The 14,682-nt window shown below is 42.0% G+C and overlaps 2 protein-coding genes across 2 annotated transcripts; one reads left to right on the top strand and one right to left on the bottom strand.

Annotated features, from left to right (window-relative positions):
* Positions 1-355: 355 nt before the first annotated feature.
* LOC311148284 (charged multivesicular body protein 4c-like) lies at positions 356-5,622 on the bottom strand. Its single transcript, XM_084185197.1, has 5 exons — positions 5,307-5,622; positions 2,296-2,473; positions 2,078-2,192; positions 1,665-1,791; positions 356-1,460 (listed from the first exon to the last, which is right to left on the bottom strand). The coding sequence occupies exons 1-5, from the start codon at positions 5,488-5,490 to the stop codon at positions 1,393-1,395; spliced, it is 672 nt and encodes a 223-aa protein (XP_084041323.1). The 5' UTR covers positions 5,491-5,622; the 3' UTR covers positions 356-1,392.
* A 1,061-nt stretch (positions 5,623-6,683) lies between these two features.
* On the top strand, positions 6,684-11,393 carry LOC311148279 (vesicle-associated membrane protein-associated protein B-like). The gene is made up of 6 exons (XM_084185192.1): positions 6,684-7,155; positions 8,358-8,510; positions 8,665-8,768; positions 9,076-9,156; positions 9,410-9,586; positions 9,827-11,393. Exons 1-6 carry the CDS (start codon positions 7,098-7,100, stop codon positions 9,989-9,991), a joined length of 738 nt encoding a protein of 245 aa, XP_084041318.1. The 5' UTR covers positions 6,684-7,097; the 3' UTR covers positions 9,992-11,393.
* The last annotated feature ends 3,289 nt before the right edge of the window (positions 11,394-14,682 follow it).

Genomic DNA, 14,682 nt, shown 5'->3' with positions numbered 1-14,682 from the left:
TGGTACCCCGTGTATATAGCCAAGTCATCTTTACTCATTGTGTATTTATTCCTCATGTTATCTTTCTATTCTTTCCCTATTTTTCTCTCTGCATTGTTGTGAAGGGCCTATAAGCATTTCACTTGTTCTACACCTGTTGTTTGAAAGCATGTGACAAATAACATTTGATTGGACTCAGAATCCCCTACCTGAAATTACAGCAATATCAGACACATTGCAAAACATTAAACCAAACAAACACCTGAAAATGATTTCAAAGTAATAAAATAAAGCTTTTATACTTTATTGAGCTTTGAATTCACAGATTCTCTTATTGTTTTGTACACTGATCCCTAAGCAAGAAAAACAACCACAATAAAATAATCAAAAACTTTAATTATTTGCCAAATAATATTCTCATCTGGATAAATAAACCATAGAAATGCAAACATGCTTATCCTTGTTACATATTTTTTTGCTATGTAGTATTTATTTTAAAAATACATTGTTTAAAAAAAATACAACTAATCCTCAAATCCAAAATGTTGATACTGTATCTACTAGTCTATTCATTACAAACCATCATATTTTTTGCTGCAGTTAATAAGTAGACATTTTTTTCAACATACAATTAAAAATAAACTTTTTCAGAAAAGACAACAGAACAGGGTGGGGTTAGTCTTTCTCAAAAGCCGTGCGGTGTATTAAGATTTCCCCTCATTGCATGCTTAGCACAACATGAAGAAAACCTTGTGTGACAGCAAAAATATAAATGATTTAGATATTTACTTCAAATCACAAGTGTCACATGGTGAGGATGCTTTGGAGATGGAATAGTCAAAATGTTGTAAAACAAAAGTTTCAGAATAACAATCCTGAAAATAGACCATTCTAAACGTTACCATGAGAGCATGCTCATTTTTCATCCTATTTTGGTAGAAATTACAAACAAAAAGTAAGTACTAATAAAAACATCCAGCCCACGCCCACCAAACAGTAAATATGTTTAAGTCGGAAAAATAGACATTGCAACTCCCATGTACTAAAAAGTAAATTTGTCTTTGAGTGCTGTTCATAGCATCCCACAGACAAAGGCAATAGAACAGTTCAGTGATATTACAATAACTGCCCAAATGCAAGAGTGGGGGTTGATGTAAAACTTTTTTGTAGAAACAAATGTATTCTGATTCAAACATCCTGTTTATAGCTTTTATACAGGTTCTATACTTCCACTTTTTATGCAAGGCCATGGTACCCTTTCTCTGGTTTTGGGCGGGAAACAGAACCTACAGCATTGGCCTTTGTAGTGCTAGTTTTAGAAGGTGGTTGGTTCTCCTTGTACACAAAACAACCATATTCAGTATTTCATAAGTCCTTTCTTTCCCTCTACAGCAGGTGGTGTCAGTAATGGAACTACATGGCCTCCATCGCCCAGCGCTGTAAGTCCTCCATGTCATCCTCGTCTTCATCCTTCTTCTTGGCTAAAAGAAAAAACGCATACAGATATTGTGAATTAATTGAGTAAACGTGGCAAATATTAAGGTTTTACAGCAATAAAGGGGTAAATTACAATAGATCAATTAGTTATTTAATGTTCTGTTGGGACAGTAACCATGGCATAAAATGTTCCCATGGAGGATTTCCTTGTTTTATTGCATATTACTGTATATTCCAAAAGGACTCACCAGGTCTGGTGGGTAATGAAGTAGAAGGCACATTGGGTAGACTGACATCTTCTGTCCCGCCGATCTCCAGCAAGTTTTTGTCCAATTCCTCTTGTTCCAGCTCATCCAACTCTGCCAGGAGTTCATCCTATGATGCAAGACAAACAGAACATCCAGTCTCTGAGATATCTGGTCCTCTGTAGCTCAGCTGGTAGAGCACGGCGCTTGTAACGCCAAGGTAGTGGGTTCGATCCCCGGGACCACCCATACACAAAAATGTATGCACGCACGACTGTAAGTCGCTTTGGATAAAAGCGTCTGCTAAATGGCATATATTTTTTAAAAAAATTCTGTGATATCTGGTCAACTATTGAACTAACAGCACTGATAAGACAAATAAAGAATAATGTGCAACACAAGTTAATGTCACCTACCTCATCAAACTCCTCTCCAAAGCCTACAGGTTTTGAGATGGCATCTGAGATCTCTTGCGCCAGCTCCTGCTGCTCAGTAATGTCTTGCATCAAATCATCTACTTTGTCTATGTCCCTAAAACAAAAGGACAGGGGAACATAAAGATTTGAATAAATACAAAAGCTGTATGACTGCACCTGGCCAAAGCTAATAAACAAGTAATGTGCCCCTTGCTTACATGTTTTCATGGGCAGCCTTCATTGCCTTGGCGGCAAAGCCCATGTTCTTGAGCACTTCAGTGTTGGTGTTGGCATTTTCCAGCGCCTCCCTCTGGAACTCGATGGTGGACAATGTGCCATCAATCTGGGTAAGCTGCTTCTCATACCGCTTCTTCCTTTTCAAGGCCTGCAGGGCCGCTGTGCATAGTGAAAGGGGAATAGAAGTGGTTAGTAGGTTCATGCATATAAAGAAGCTGATTAAACAGCATTATCATTACACAGGTGCACCTTGTGCTGGGGACAAAAAAGGCTACTAAAATGTGAAGTTGTCACAACAATGCCACAGATGTCTCAAGTTTTGAGGGAGTGTGTAATTGGCATGCTGACTGCAGGAATGTCCACCAGAGCTGTTGCCAGAGAATTGAATGTTCATTTCTCTACCATAAGCCACCTTCAACGTCGTTTTAGAGAGTTCTGCAGTACGTCCAACCTGCCTCACAACCGCAGACCACGTGTATGGTGTTGTGTGGGCAAGCGGTTTGCTAATGTCAACGTTGTGAACAGAGTGCCCCGTGGTGGTGGGGTTATGGTATGGGCAGACATACATACAACGAACACAATTGCATTTTATCGATGGCAATTTCAATGCACAGAGATACTGTGACGAGATCCTGAGGCTCATTGTCGTGCCATTCATCCGCCGCCATCACCTCATGTTTCAGCATAATTCACAGCCCCATGTCGCAAGGATCTGTACACAATTCCTGGAAGCTGAAAATGTCCCAGTTCTTCCATGACCTGCATACTCTGCAGACATGTCACCCATTGAGCATGTTTGGGATGCTCTGGATCGACGTGTATGACAGCGTGTTTAAGATCCCACCAATATCCAGCAACTTCGCAAAGCCATTGAAGACGAGTGGAACAACATTCCACAGGCCACAATCAACAGCCTGATCAACTCTATGCGAAGGAGATGTGTCGCGCTGCATGAGGCAAATGGTGGTCACACCAGATACTGACTGGTTTTCTGATCCACGCCCCTACTTTTTTTTTTTAAGGTATCTGTGACCAACAGATGCATATGTGTATTCCCAGTCATGTGAAATCAATAGATTAGTGCCTAATTTATTTATTTCAATTGACTGATTTCCTTATATGAACTGTAACTCAGTTAAAATCTTTGAAATTGTTGCATGTTGCGTTTATATTTTGTCACAGATCAATGTTTAACCCATTCATAGACGCTAACTGCCTTTAGCGCCTATTAACGATAGTATATTCTGGCCAGGGGAGTTTGGTTAAGAGCTCGGTGCTCATTCTGAACGTTAAAACGCATCGCTTGCGGTACGGTTTTGGAAACATAAGGAATTTATCTTTCATATCAGCGAGAAATAATTTTCGAAAAGCTAAATGTTAAATTACCACACACCTTTATTTTGTTAGGGTTCCCACACGGCTAAATGTCCATGTTACAGCGCTTGTTTATGAAAAACTGAGTCGATTACCTGTACTAATTAGCTATCTGGGTCTCCGAACTCCTGTGTGTAAATGGAAGACGGATGCCACACACATGCTGTCACTGAAGAATACTGTAAACTGCAACTGTGTTAAAACAGGTTAAATTCACCAATTTGCCTCTAAACAGAACATGTAAGGTCCTCGGACTATAAGGAGTAAGGCTCCTTTAGTCCATTATTGGGCTATGCTAGCCTATGTCATGAACACCACTGAAGACATTGGGCGTGTTCCTCTGCTCAGGCGTTGCTGACGCATGCCAGATTTTACAACGCCCGGATAGGTATTTTATGTCTCAGCTAACCCCATCCTATTTTATAGCAATCTGTCAGTCGATGACACAGTCGATGACGTAGCACGCAACCACTGGTTAATGCATGAAACGTCTGAACAGGGGAACGCGACCAATGACAGGAGTCACTTGGAGCCTCTGTCAGCCATCAGAATTAGGTTACTAATCATCACTACAGGCCGTGTAACAGCTATTGGCTGTCCTAAAAGTCGCTAAATGACGCCATCACCTAATTTGCATAATGGGCCATGTGCATGTAATTGTGTGGAAGCTGTAAGAGAGAGGAATAAAGTGGTGGGAGAGACAAAAAGTGCGTAAAAAAACACCCTACATTTACATCCCGCCCTGAATGTAAGCCAGGGCGGGATCAGCCAGCGGCGGCTTCCCGCATGCGCGATTCATTTGCAGTCTGGACGCGGAATGGTGAACATCTCCAGCTGGGAGGGACTGCTGCGTGAGGACTGGGCGGCCTGTGAGTGCTTTGGGACGGCGGTAACAAAGCACCCGCTGCTCGTTGAGAAGAGTAAGAACGATACCTGCTTTCACGTCAGAGTCTCCAATAACACCAGAAAAAGTCGCTAGATTTGCCGCTAGTCGCTTAAAAAAAAAAGATGTCCCTAGAGGAGTCTGAAAACTCGCTAAATATAGCGACAAAGTCGCTAAGTTGGCAACACTGGTAACTGGGTGTTTAGTTTAGTCATAACTGTGAAGTTGCCGTGTCTAGTTTTTTTTCTTCTTCTATTTGGTTTGTATTTTATGCACTTTGAGATTATTCTGTATAATGAAAAGCGCTTTAACAATGTAATAAATTATTATTAAGTCGATACTGTCTGAATGGACGGGTGGCCCCTTCCCTTATCTTGAGGAACAGGCAAATTCATGATTCACACACAATTCCGTAACTTGTTGATGCTGTATCCAGACTTTTGATACCAGAGTCACTAACACAAAACGCACCTTTACACGGGTATAATGAATCTTTGCTGTTCTAACACGCTAAATGACTAAAATGTAACAGTCGTGGCAACGAGATAGGGCGAGCCTGGCAACCTGACTATTCAGTGACAGCCGTGGCCGCTCGGAAAGTTAGCAACTATCTGGCTAACTAGCCAAGGCAGCTAACGTTAACAAACAGGCGAACTTTAAATAGCTAGCTTCATTAGCTAGCCAAGTTAGACAAGAATCGTGACGATGCACATGTGATGCTAGTTGGCGACTCACCTCGTTTGTTTTTAGTGCCGTTTTTCTTTGCAGTTATGAGTTCCTGGTCAATCTTTTTCTCTAGAAAGTCCTGTTTCTTCGCTAACATCTCCTCTGTGTCTCGGAGTTTCTGAATCGCCTCTTGTGGACTCGGCCCTTTCCCTCCTTTGCCCCCATCGCCGAACAGCTTCCCAAACATGGACATTCTGGGATCTAAAACTCTAAACTATATGGAAATAAGGTCCTTTTAAAACGTTTCAGGCTAACTACAGGTTATCGTGTCACTCTTCTCGCCGATTGTTGTTTTTCTTACTTCCTGGTTAAGGCTGTATGACGTAATATTATTCCCCTAGTGGGTGGTATTCCATGGTGCTCCCCCTTCTGGATAAGAAATGTAATAATAATAATACACATTTTGGTCATTAGGGTTATTTTTTATTTATTTTTCACCTTTATTTAACCAGGTAGGCCAGTTGAGAACAAGTTCTCATTTACAACTGCGACCCGGCCAAGATAAAGCAAAGCAGTGCGATAAAAACAACAACACAGTTACATTTCTTTCTTTCTTTTTTTATAATTTTTTTACATATGGAATAAACGAAAACGTACAGTCAATAACACAATAGAAAAATAGAAAATCTATATACAGTGTGTGTAAATGTAGTAAGTTATGAAGGTAAGGCAATAAATAGGCCAAAGTGCAAAATAATTACAATTTAGTATTAACACTGGCGTGATAGATGTGCAGAAGATGAAGTGCCTTGATCAAGGGCACATCGACAGATTTTTTACCTAGTCGGCTCAAGGATTCAAACCAGCAACCATTTGGTTACTGGTCCAACGCTCTTAACCTCTAGGCTACCTGCCGCAATTATAATAATAATAATAATAATAATAATAATATATTGATTTTCCTGTGTAGCTCAGTTGGTAGAGCATGGCGCTTGCAACGCCAGGGTTGTGGGTTCGTTTCCCACGGGAGGCCAGTATAAAAAATAAAAACATGTATGCACTCACTAACTGTAAGTCGCTCTGGATAAGAGCGTCTGCTAAATGACTAAAATGTAAATTTTATATACCCCTTTTCATTAGGAGTAGAATCTCAAAGTCGCTAGTGTGTTGGTCTTCCAGAACTTCAGGTGATAAGCAGTTCGGAAAAGTAGTATCTTGAGCGGAGGGAGCACTGATGGTGCAGGGAGGAGGAAAACATCAGACAGATAGGCCCTGGAGCAGTCACAGGAGGCTGCTGAGGGGAGGACGGCTCATAATAATGGCCGAAACGGAGATAATGGAATGGCATCAAACACATGGAAACCATGTGTTTGATACCATTCCAAAAATTCTCTCCAGCCATTACCACGAGCATGTCCTCCCCAACGTACTCGACGTTCACAGCTCCTCCTTTGAGGGTAGGCTGGATCGTCCACTACCAGAAGTGTAGCACCCACCTATTTTCTGTGCGGCCCTGAGTTTGACACCCCTGTTCTAAATTAAATTGACTTTACATTCTCAATTAGCAGCCAGATCAGAGCAGAGGTTGTTCGTATTTGCTCTTTCATTTGTCCAGGTCATTTAAAAATAACCCTGCAAAAATGTAACAACTTGACAGAAAATATCTTCGCTGACATTCCACAGACCTGCCCCCCTCCCATGACGTCACACGGAGCCCTTCCTTCCTTCCTGCTTGCTAGCTTAGCTATCCCTTACCGAAGTCAGGTCGTATTCAGGAGCATTTACAATAACCATAATAACAACAGCTGCGACATATAGTCCAGGTAATTTATATCAGAAAGGCTTCCGAACCTCTGGGACATGGCCAGACAAGAACAAGTCCTCCAGCTTGAGCCACCACACGAATTGAAATTTAGAGGTAAGACTAGGGCAGGGCCTGATAGTTTGGTCTGCAAGTATTTGACCATCGTTCCTAGCTAATGTATTAACAATAGTGTTGTTGACGTTAACTTCATTGTGAAAAGATGGGTCTGCACACGGTGTATCATATTTCCTATTTGGTTTCTAGAGTGGTGACAAGTGAAGCGCCATTGCATACCGACGTCTTCTACCTACGGATACTAACAGGCTAATGCCTAGCTGTCATTTTCTAGCTTAGCCTGTAATGAAAAGGCAGGCTCGAGTCATATCTTCAATCAATATCAGTTGCATGCTTTTCAGTTACTATCATAATGACGATCTCCCTGGTTTGCGAGTCAACGGTTGCCACCGGAAATAAATACTTATTTCTATAGCTACTAATGAAATAATTTCTAACGTTAGTAGCTAACTAGCTACTTTCTATAAAGTCAGGACTACACTAGGGAAATTCCCATTAAACAATTACCCGAATGGATACAGAGAATAGTGTTTTTCAATCCATTCCTGGGGCTAACCCAGAGCGTGCGCATTTTTGTTTCAGCCCAGCACACACGAACAATCCCTTGATGAGTTGAATCGGACTCCCTAAGAACACGTCACTTCGATACAGCTAGGACCGGAAGTGACTTTTCGTAGCAGGTTTGAGCGCATTTTCGCTAACCCTTTTCCTAACCTTAACTTAATTCTCCTAACCTGCTGCGTAAGTTAGCCTAACCGTCTACGAAAAAGTTACTTCCAGTCGTAGTTCTATCAAAGTGGCGTATTTTTGGGGGAATCTCGAGTTGTATCAGGTATGTTATGGTTGGGCTGAAACACAAATGTGCACCCCTTAGGGGAGCCCCAGGAATTGATTGAGAGAATCTGCAGTAGCAAAAGGTGACTGTTGACAATTGTCAGGCACAGGATCAGTGAGTCCTAGCAGAATGGTAAGGTCCGGAGGTGAACCATTTTACCGCTTGTAATGGAATTATTGAACAGGGGCTATAATTGATTAATGGTTTTGAGAGTTATATCATTAGTTATAACAAAAGAGATGAAAACTAATGATATAATTCTAAAGATAGCAAAAAATAGGTGGGGTCGCCTAAATAAAATGGTCCTCCCCAACTGTTTGGAAAAACAGCAAGTTAGCTATAATAATAGATGAGTCAGCTAGCGAGTATTGATATCTGTTGTCTGTTCTCTCTCCATCTTTTCAAGGTCCATTTACAGATGTTGTCACAGCCACCCTGAAGCTAGGCAACCCAACAGATAGAAATGTGTGTTTCAAAGTCAAGACGACCGCGCCCCGTCGATACTGTGTCCGTCCAAACAGTGGCATCATTGACGCAGGCACCTCCATCAATGTATCTGGTTGGTATCTTTTTGTTTGATTATACATTATTGTAACTGACAAATCTCAAAAAGAGGAACTAATAGTATGTTGATCTGGTCAAAGGAAGGTAACACATTGTGCTGTTGCTAAGAGGTTGCTCAGTGGCATTTAACTGTCTGCTTTGTTTTACAGTTATGCTACAGCCTTTCGACTATGATCCCAATGAAAAGAGCAAACACAAATTCATGGTGCAGTCCATGCTTGCACCATATGACATGACTGACATGGAAGGGGTGGTAAGTGTCCAAATGGAATGTGATACATCTGAATGTCACTAATTATGATCTGATGATCACAGTAAGTCCATTCAAGCTGCAATTCTAGGTCACAGAGTGACTAGTACTTACTGTCTCAAGCCACTACTTATTTAGGTGTTGCAAGTGGGACAAATGTGCTGTCAGGATATGCTTATCTTATGAGTGCCATAGACTCCCTAGCTGGGTGTGGTCATCTTGGTGTTGCCTGGTAATTCACTTTTCCGTCTGCCCTCTTTTTCTTCTCTCTCTATCATTCTTTCTATCATTCTATCCTTCCCACCGACAGTGGAAAGAGGCAAAGCCAGAGGAGCTGATGGACTCCAAGTTGAGATGTGCATTTGAGCTGCCGCTAGAGAATGACAAAACTGTAAGTACTCTACGTCACTATATCATATCACTACATACAACTGCATGTATTTTTCTTCATATTCCTTCCCTCATAGATTTCATCTTAGTGTAAGATGCATTCACAGAGCACCTTCATTCCATTCACAAACAGATCCTGAATGATTGTCATCTCCATTGCGTCTCTGAAGCAGCCATTGCCATGTTTTTTGTGTTTCTCATCCCCATTCTGTTATTCATCTGCATGTTTCTGTCTCCTCCACTCCTCTCCACAGCATGACAGTGAAAGCAACACAAATGTGTACTCTACTCCCATAAAGTCAGAGCTCTCCTCACTCCCTAAGTCGGCCAGCTCCTCCCTGGATGACGGGGAGGCGAAGAAGATCATGGAGGAGTGCAAGAGACTGCAGATGGAGGTCCAGAGGCTACGGGAAGAGAACAAACAGATAAGGGTGAGTCTCAAATGTCCCTAGGACCCACAACAATCAGATCTGTTGTTCTACACAATGCATTTTATCAGCACCATCTGTAACAATGCAGACTTAAGACCTTTCCTTTCTTAGTTGAGATGGGTAATTGACTGATTTGAGATCAGTAACTGCGGTTTCACTGTTATTGCAAAAAAAACAGCTGTTCTATATTCAACATGGTTTGACTGGCATTTGGCCTGTGACTCCTCCCCCTTTACCAAGGAGGACGATGGTCTGCGGAAGAGGAAGGTCACGCCCATGGTGTCCTCCCCCCACTCCTCTTCCTCCCAGGCCATGATGAAGGAGGAGGGCCTGAGTACCCGCGTGCTGGCGCTCTGCGTGCTGTTCTTCGTCATCGGAGTCATCATCGGGAAATTGGCCCTGTAGAGACAGCCAGCGGCAGCGTGCTCGGAGGACCGAACAAAACAACAACAACAACAGGATGTGTACTTTTTTTGTTGTTGCATAATGCAATATCACAAATTTATTTGAGTAGTGACATTTTTTAACATAAAAAAGCGAAGAAGGTAATCAAGAGTCGTCTTGCCTTTTAATCACTATTCTCTATCCTGCCACTCCTACTTGCACAGATACAGTACAAATTATTGTGTGAGGAAGTGGCAACGTTGTGATCTATAAGTATCAATAATAGCAATGTGTTCCAGTAAGGCCAACGCTTTTCCTACTGCAGAATTAACGTGACAGTTCTATGATGTTGTGTGAATGTTTTAATCACTGCTTTTTTAAGGGAAGGAGACGTATGTTGTGTGTGAGTTGAGAGGCTGCTGGTGAATTTTAGCAAGAAGGGGTAATTATGTAAATCCAGTCATCCAACTTATTCCTTTATAAAAACAGAAAATGTATTTAGGGGGTAACTGAAAATAAAATGTTAACCATAATTTTGTCCCAAAGAGACCCCTTTCCAATACAGTAGGTTGCTTTTTATTTCCAATAATCAAATTTGTAATTGATTTTCTCAGTCACAGAAGATGTACCGTCTCATCGTGCTGCAGTGAATTAGTTCTACACACACTCATTTAGTGACAGTGTCTGAGGTGAAGGTACAGAATGACTGACTTGTCGTTTGGTCGAAGGCCCGGGATGCGAGTGCTTTCCTCAGGGTCAGTATGAAATGGGTGTCATCTTCAGAGAGAAAAACTGATGCAGCTTTTCCAGATGACAGCAAATGGTTTTATCTCAAGTTAAGCCTGCAAGTGATCCAAGTCCTGTATCAGCTGATTGCAGGGGAGTAAGAGAAATATGCAACATCCATTTTTGACGTACAGTACACTAAAATATAAGGATGGGTTTGGACTCATAACGGTGTGTATATAGTTTGATAGTACTTTGTGTTCTCGTGCTTTGCTTCAGTTGTTTGCTTTGAGTATCATGTAGGCATAATTGTTTTGTAATTATATTTGTATGCACTGTATTCAAATCAAGTTAACATATAGCGTCTACTCTGCAAATAGCATGGAAATGACCTCAATAGTTTTCTTTCTTCCTGTGTTTTAAACACAGCAGAAAATATTACTGTCTTCTCAAAAGGGACCATCTCGGAACTAGCTATCGGTTGGGGTGTTTTCTGTCTTAGCTGTCTAAAGAACCACGCAACGTGTTTGTATTTAAAACAATTTTTTTGTGGGGCTTGGATTGTGGGCGGCTGGATGGAGAATTGAGCTGTGAACACTACGTAAAAACTGCATTGGAGCTTCAGACCATCACATGTAACCACAATAATTGGAAATGGTTTTGTATGTACATACATGAAATAAAAAGTATAATGGATCATGTAGCATCATAATTAATTAAATGCAAAAACCCCAAACATGTTTTTTTGTGGAAAGTTGATTTGCTTCAGTCTTATTCATGGTGCTAGGACAACCAAGCTGAGAAGTAAAGTACAGCCTTTGAAAGTTTAAAATGGCCCCAGTGAGTGTGTCGTGTCGCGTCGGCTGCAGGTGGTTATTGCTGTCAAACAAAGAGTCCGCTTAGGCTGCACCTTGATTAGAAGTTTTATTCATATCACAAGTTTACAGCATAAGTTTACAGACCCGCAGTGTCTGGAGAAGCACTGTCCCAAAATAATCTGAATGCTTCTGACCCCCTCTTTGTCTAGCTCATACTTATAAACAATGCCAAAATATGGGTTGCTCCCTCTTCCGTCCAATCACCTATCCCCCCTGGGGCGTCACCCTACCACTGGCTACTTTTGAACTAAGATAAACATCTTTCCTTTGTCCCTCTAGAATAGTCATAATCTTCATACACGACAAGTGTTTTGCATTATTGTTGGGACGGATTTTGGGTACGAGTGTGTGTGCGCCTGTGTCCACACAATCAGTCTTTCATGCATGCCCCAATTTAGTTTTAGTTTATCTAAAGATGTATAGGTTTATAAAGATTGAGTAATACCTCATACGCTTGCTAACACAGCTGTATTCTACAGTACCAAGGTTTCAAAGTTCCTGCATGACAAAGTTGGCTCCTCCCTCTATGACCTGTTGATAATACTAATCCTTCCACCTTCAGCCAGATTTCATCTGGTTCAACTATGAATGCTTGCTTGAACAACTAAATTATAATTCTTATGGAGAAAGGGCTGTATGATTCTGACATACATAGATTTGTCACCATCAAGTGGTAGAATAGAGCAGTGGTTCCCAACATTCTTCGGTGACTGTACCACCAACTGAATTTTGCTCTGCCCAGAGTACCCCTGAAGTACCCCCTCAAGTGCATTTTACCAGTAGGCCTATGGTCTCATGAGTCTTAAAGTACCCCCTGTGGATAGGCCAAGTACCCCCAGGGGTCCTAGTACCCCTGGTTGGGAACCACTGGACTAGAGCATTCAGCTGTCTATGAGCAAGCAAACATATGGGGGAAATGATGACAGTGCATTTGGAAAGTATTCAGACCTCTTGACTTTTTCCACATTTTAAGTTACAGCCTTATTCTAAAATGGATTAAATAGTTTTTTTCCCCACCCTCAATCTACACACAATACCCCATAATGACAAAGCAAAAACATGTTTTTAGAAATCTAGAAGTATCGATTAAAGCCTTGAGTCTTCTTGGGTATGACATTACAAGCTTGACACACCAGTATTCGGGAAGTTTCTCCCATTCTTCTCTGCAGATCCTCTCAAGCTCTGTCAGGTTGGATGGGGAACATTGCTGCACAGCTATTTTCAGGTCTCTCTAGAGATGTTCGAGTTGGGGCTCTGGCTGGGCCACTCAAGGACATTCAGAGACTTGTCCCGAAGCCACTCATGCGTTGTCTTGGCTGTGTGCTTAGGGGTGTTGTCGTGTTGGAAGGTGAACAGTCGCCCTAGTCTGAGGTCCTGAACGCTCTGGAGCAGGTTTACTTTGCTCCGTTCATCTTTCCCTCGATCCTGACTAGTCTCCCTGTCCCTGCCGCTGAAAAACATCCCCACAGCATGATGCTGCCAACACCATGCTTCACCGTAGGGATGGTGCCAGGTTTCCTCCAGACATGACGCTTGGCATTCAGGCCAAAGAGTTCAATCTTGGTTTCATCAGACCAGAGAATCTTGTTTATCATGGTCAGAGATCTTTAGGTGCCTTTTGGCAAACTCCAAGCGGGCTGTCATGTGCCTTTTACTGAGGAGTGGCTTCCGTCTGGCCACTCTACCATAAAGGCCTGATTGGTGGAGTGCTGCAGAGATGGTTGTCCTTCTGGAAGATTCTCCCATCTCTACAGAGGACCTCTGGAGCTCTGTCAGAGTGACCATCAGGTTTTTGGTCACCTCCCTGACCAAGGCCCTTCTCCCCTGGTTGCTCAGCTCTAGGAAGAGTCTTGGTGGTTCCAAACTTCTTCCATTTAAGACTGATGGAGGCCACTGTGTTCTTGGGGACCTTCAATGCTGCAGAATTGTTTTGGTACCCTTCCCCAGATCTGTGCCTTGACACAATCCTGTCTCGGAGTGCTACGGACAATTCCTTCGACCTCATGGCTTGGTTTTTGCTCTGACATGCACTGTCAACTGTGGGACCTTATATACACAGGTGTGCCTTTCCAAATCATGTCCAATCAATTGAATGTACCACAGGTGGACTCCAATAAAGTTGTAGAAACATCAAGGATTATCAATGGAAACAGGATGCACCTGAGCTCAATTTCGAATTTCATAGCAAAGGGTCTGAATACTTATGTAAATAAGGTATTTCTGTTTTCTATTTTTAATAAATTTGCAAAAAATTCTAAAAACCTGTTTTCGTTTTGTCATTATGGGATATTGTGTGTAGACTGATGAGGAACATTTGTATTTAATCCATTTTAGAATAAGGCTGTAACGTAACAAAATGTGGAAAAAGTGAAGGGGTCTGAATACTTTCCGAATGCACTGTATATCATATAAATCAGTCAAACCATAAAGTATGGAGGCTATTCTGATATGGTTTAGTGTCACAGAGCATCACAGACCATGAACCCAGCCCTCACCCAGTCACCAGGAATAGCAAGCTATGTCAAACATTCAGTCCATAGATAAAAACAAAGTATGCACAGAGTATACAAAACATGCTTTTTCCATGACATAGACTGACCAGGTGACTCCAGGTGAAAGCTATGATCCCTTATTGATGTCACTTGTTAAATCCACTTCAATCAGTATAGATGAAGGGGAGGAGACAGGTTAAAGAAGGATTTTTAAGCCTTGAGACAATTGAGACCTGGATTGTGTATGTGTGCCATTCAGAGGGTGAATGGGCAAGACAAAATATTTAAGTGCCTTTGAACGGGGTATGGTAGTAGGTGCCAGGCGCACCGGTTTGTGTCAAGAACTGCAACACTGCTGGGTTTTTCACGCTCAACAGTTTCCTTTGTGTATCAAGAATGGTCCACCACCCAAAGGACATCCAGCCAACTTGACATAACTGTGGGAAGCATTGGAGTCAACATGGTTCAGCATCCCTGTGGAACGCTTTCGACACCTTGTAGAGTCCATGCCCCGAGAGGAATTTAAGTTGTTCTGAGGTTTGGTATACTCAGTGTAGTTCTTGAGCCAACCACCCTGTAGATCTTGCTCAATATCATTGAGAGGACTTGTCCATCA

This window comes from Coregonus lavaretus (genome assembly GCF_964263955.1).
Source record: "Coregonus lavaretus genome assembly, chromosome: 20".
Classification (NCBI taxonomy): Eukaryota; Metazoa; Chordata; class Actinopteri; order Salmoniformes; family Salmonidae; genus Coregonus; species Coregonus lavaretus.
This window is presented reverse-complemented; position numbering and strand designations above follow the sequence as displayed.

Coding starts and splice junctions, on each gene's coding strand:
- LOC311148284 (XM_084185197.1), bottom strand. CDS start 5,490: ATGTCCATGTTTGGGAAGCTGTTCGGCGATGGGGGCAAAGGAGGGAAA. Junction 1,792..2,077: donor TTGGAGAGGAGTTTGATGAG/GTAGGTGACATT, acceptor CTTGCATCATAG/GATGAACTCCTGGCAGAGTT. Junction 1,461..1,664: donor TTCATTACCCACCAGACCTG/GTGAGTCCTTTT, acceptor TTTTTCTTTTAG/CCAAGAAGAAGGATGAAGAC.
- LOC311148279 (XM_084185192.1), top strand. CDS start 7,098: ATGGCCAGACAAGAACAAGTCCTCCAGCTTGAGCCACCACACGAATTG. Junction 8,769..9,075: donor TGACTGACATGGAAGGGGTG/GTAAGTGTCCAA, acceptor TCCCACCGACAG/TGGAAAGAGGCAAAGCCAGA. Junction 9,157..9,409: donor CGCTAGAGAATGACAAAACT/GTAAGTACTCTA, acceptor TCCTCTCCACAG/CATGACAGTGAAAGCAACAC.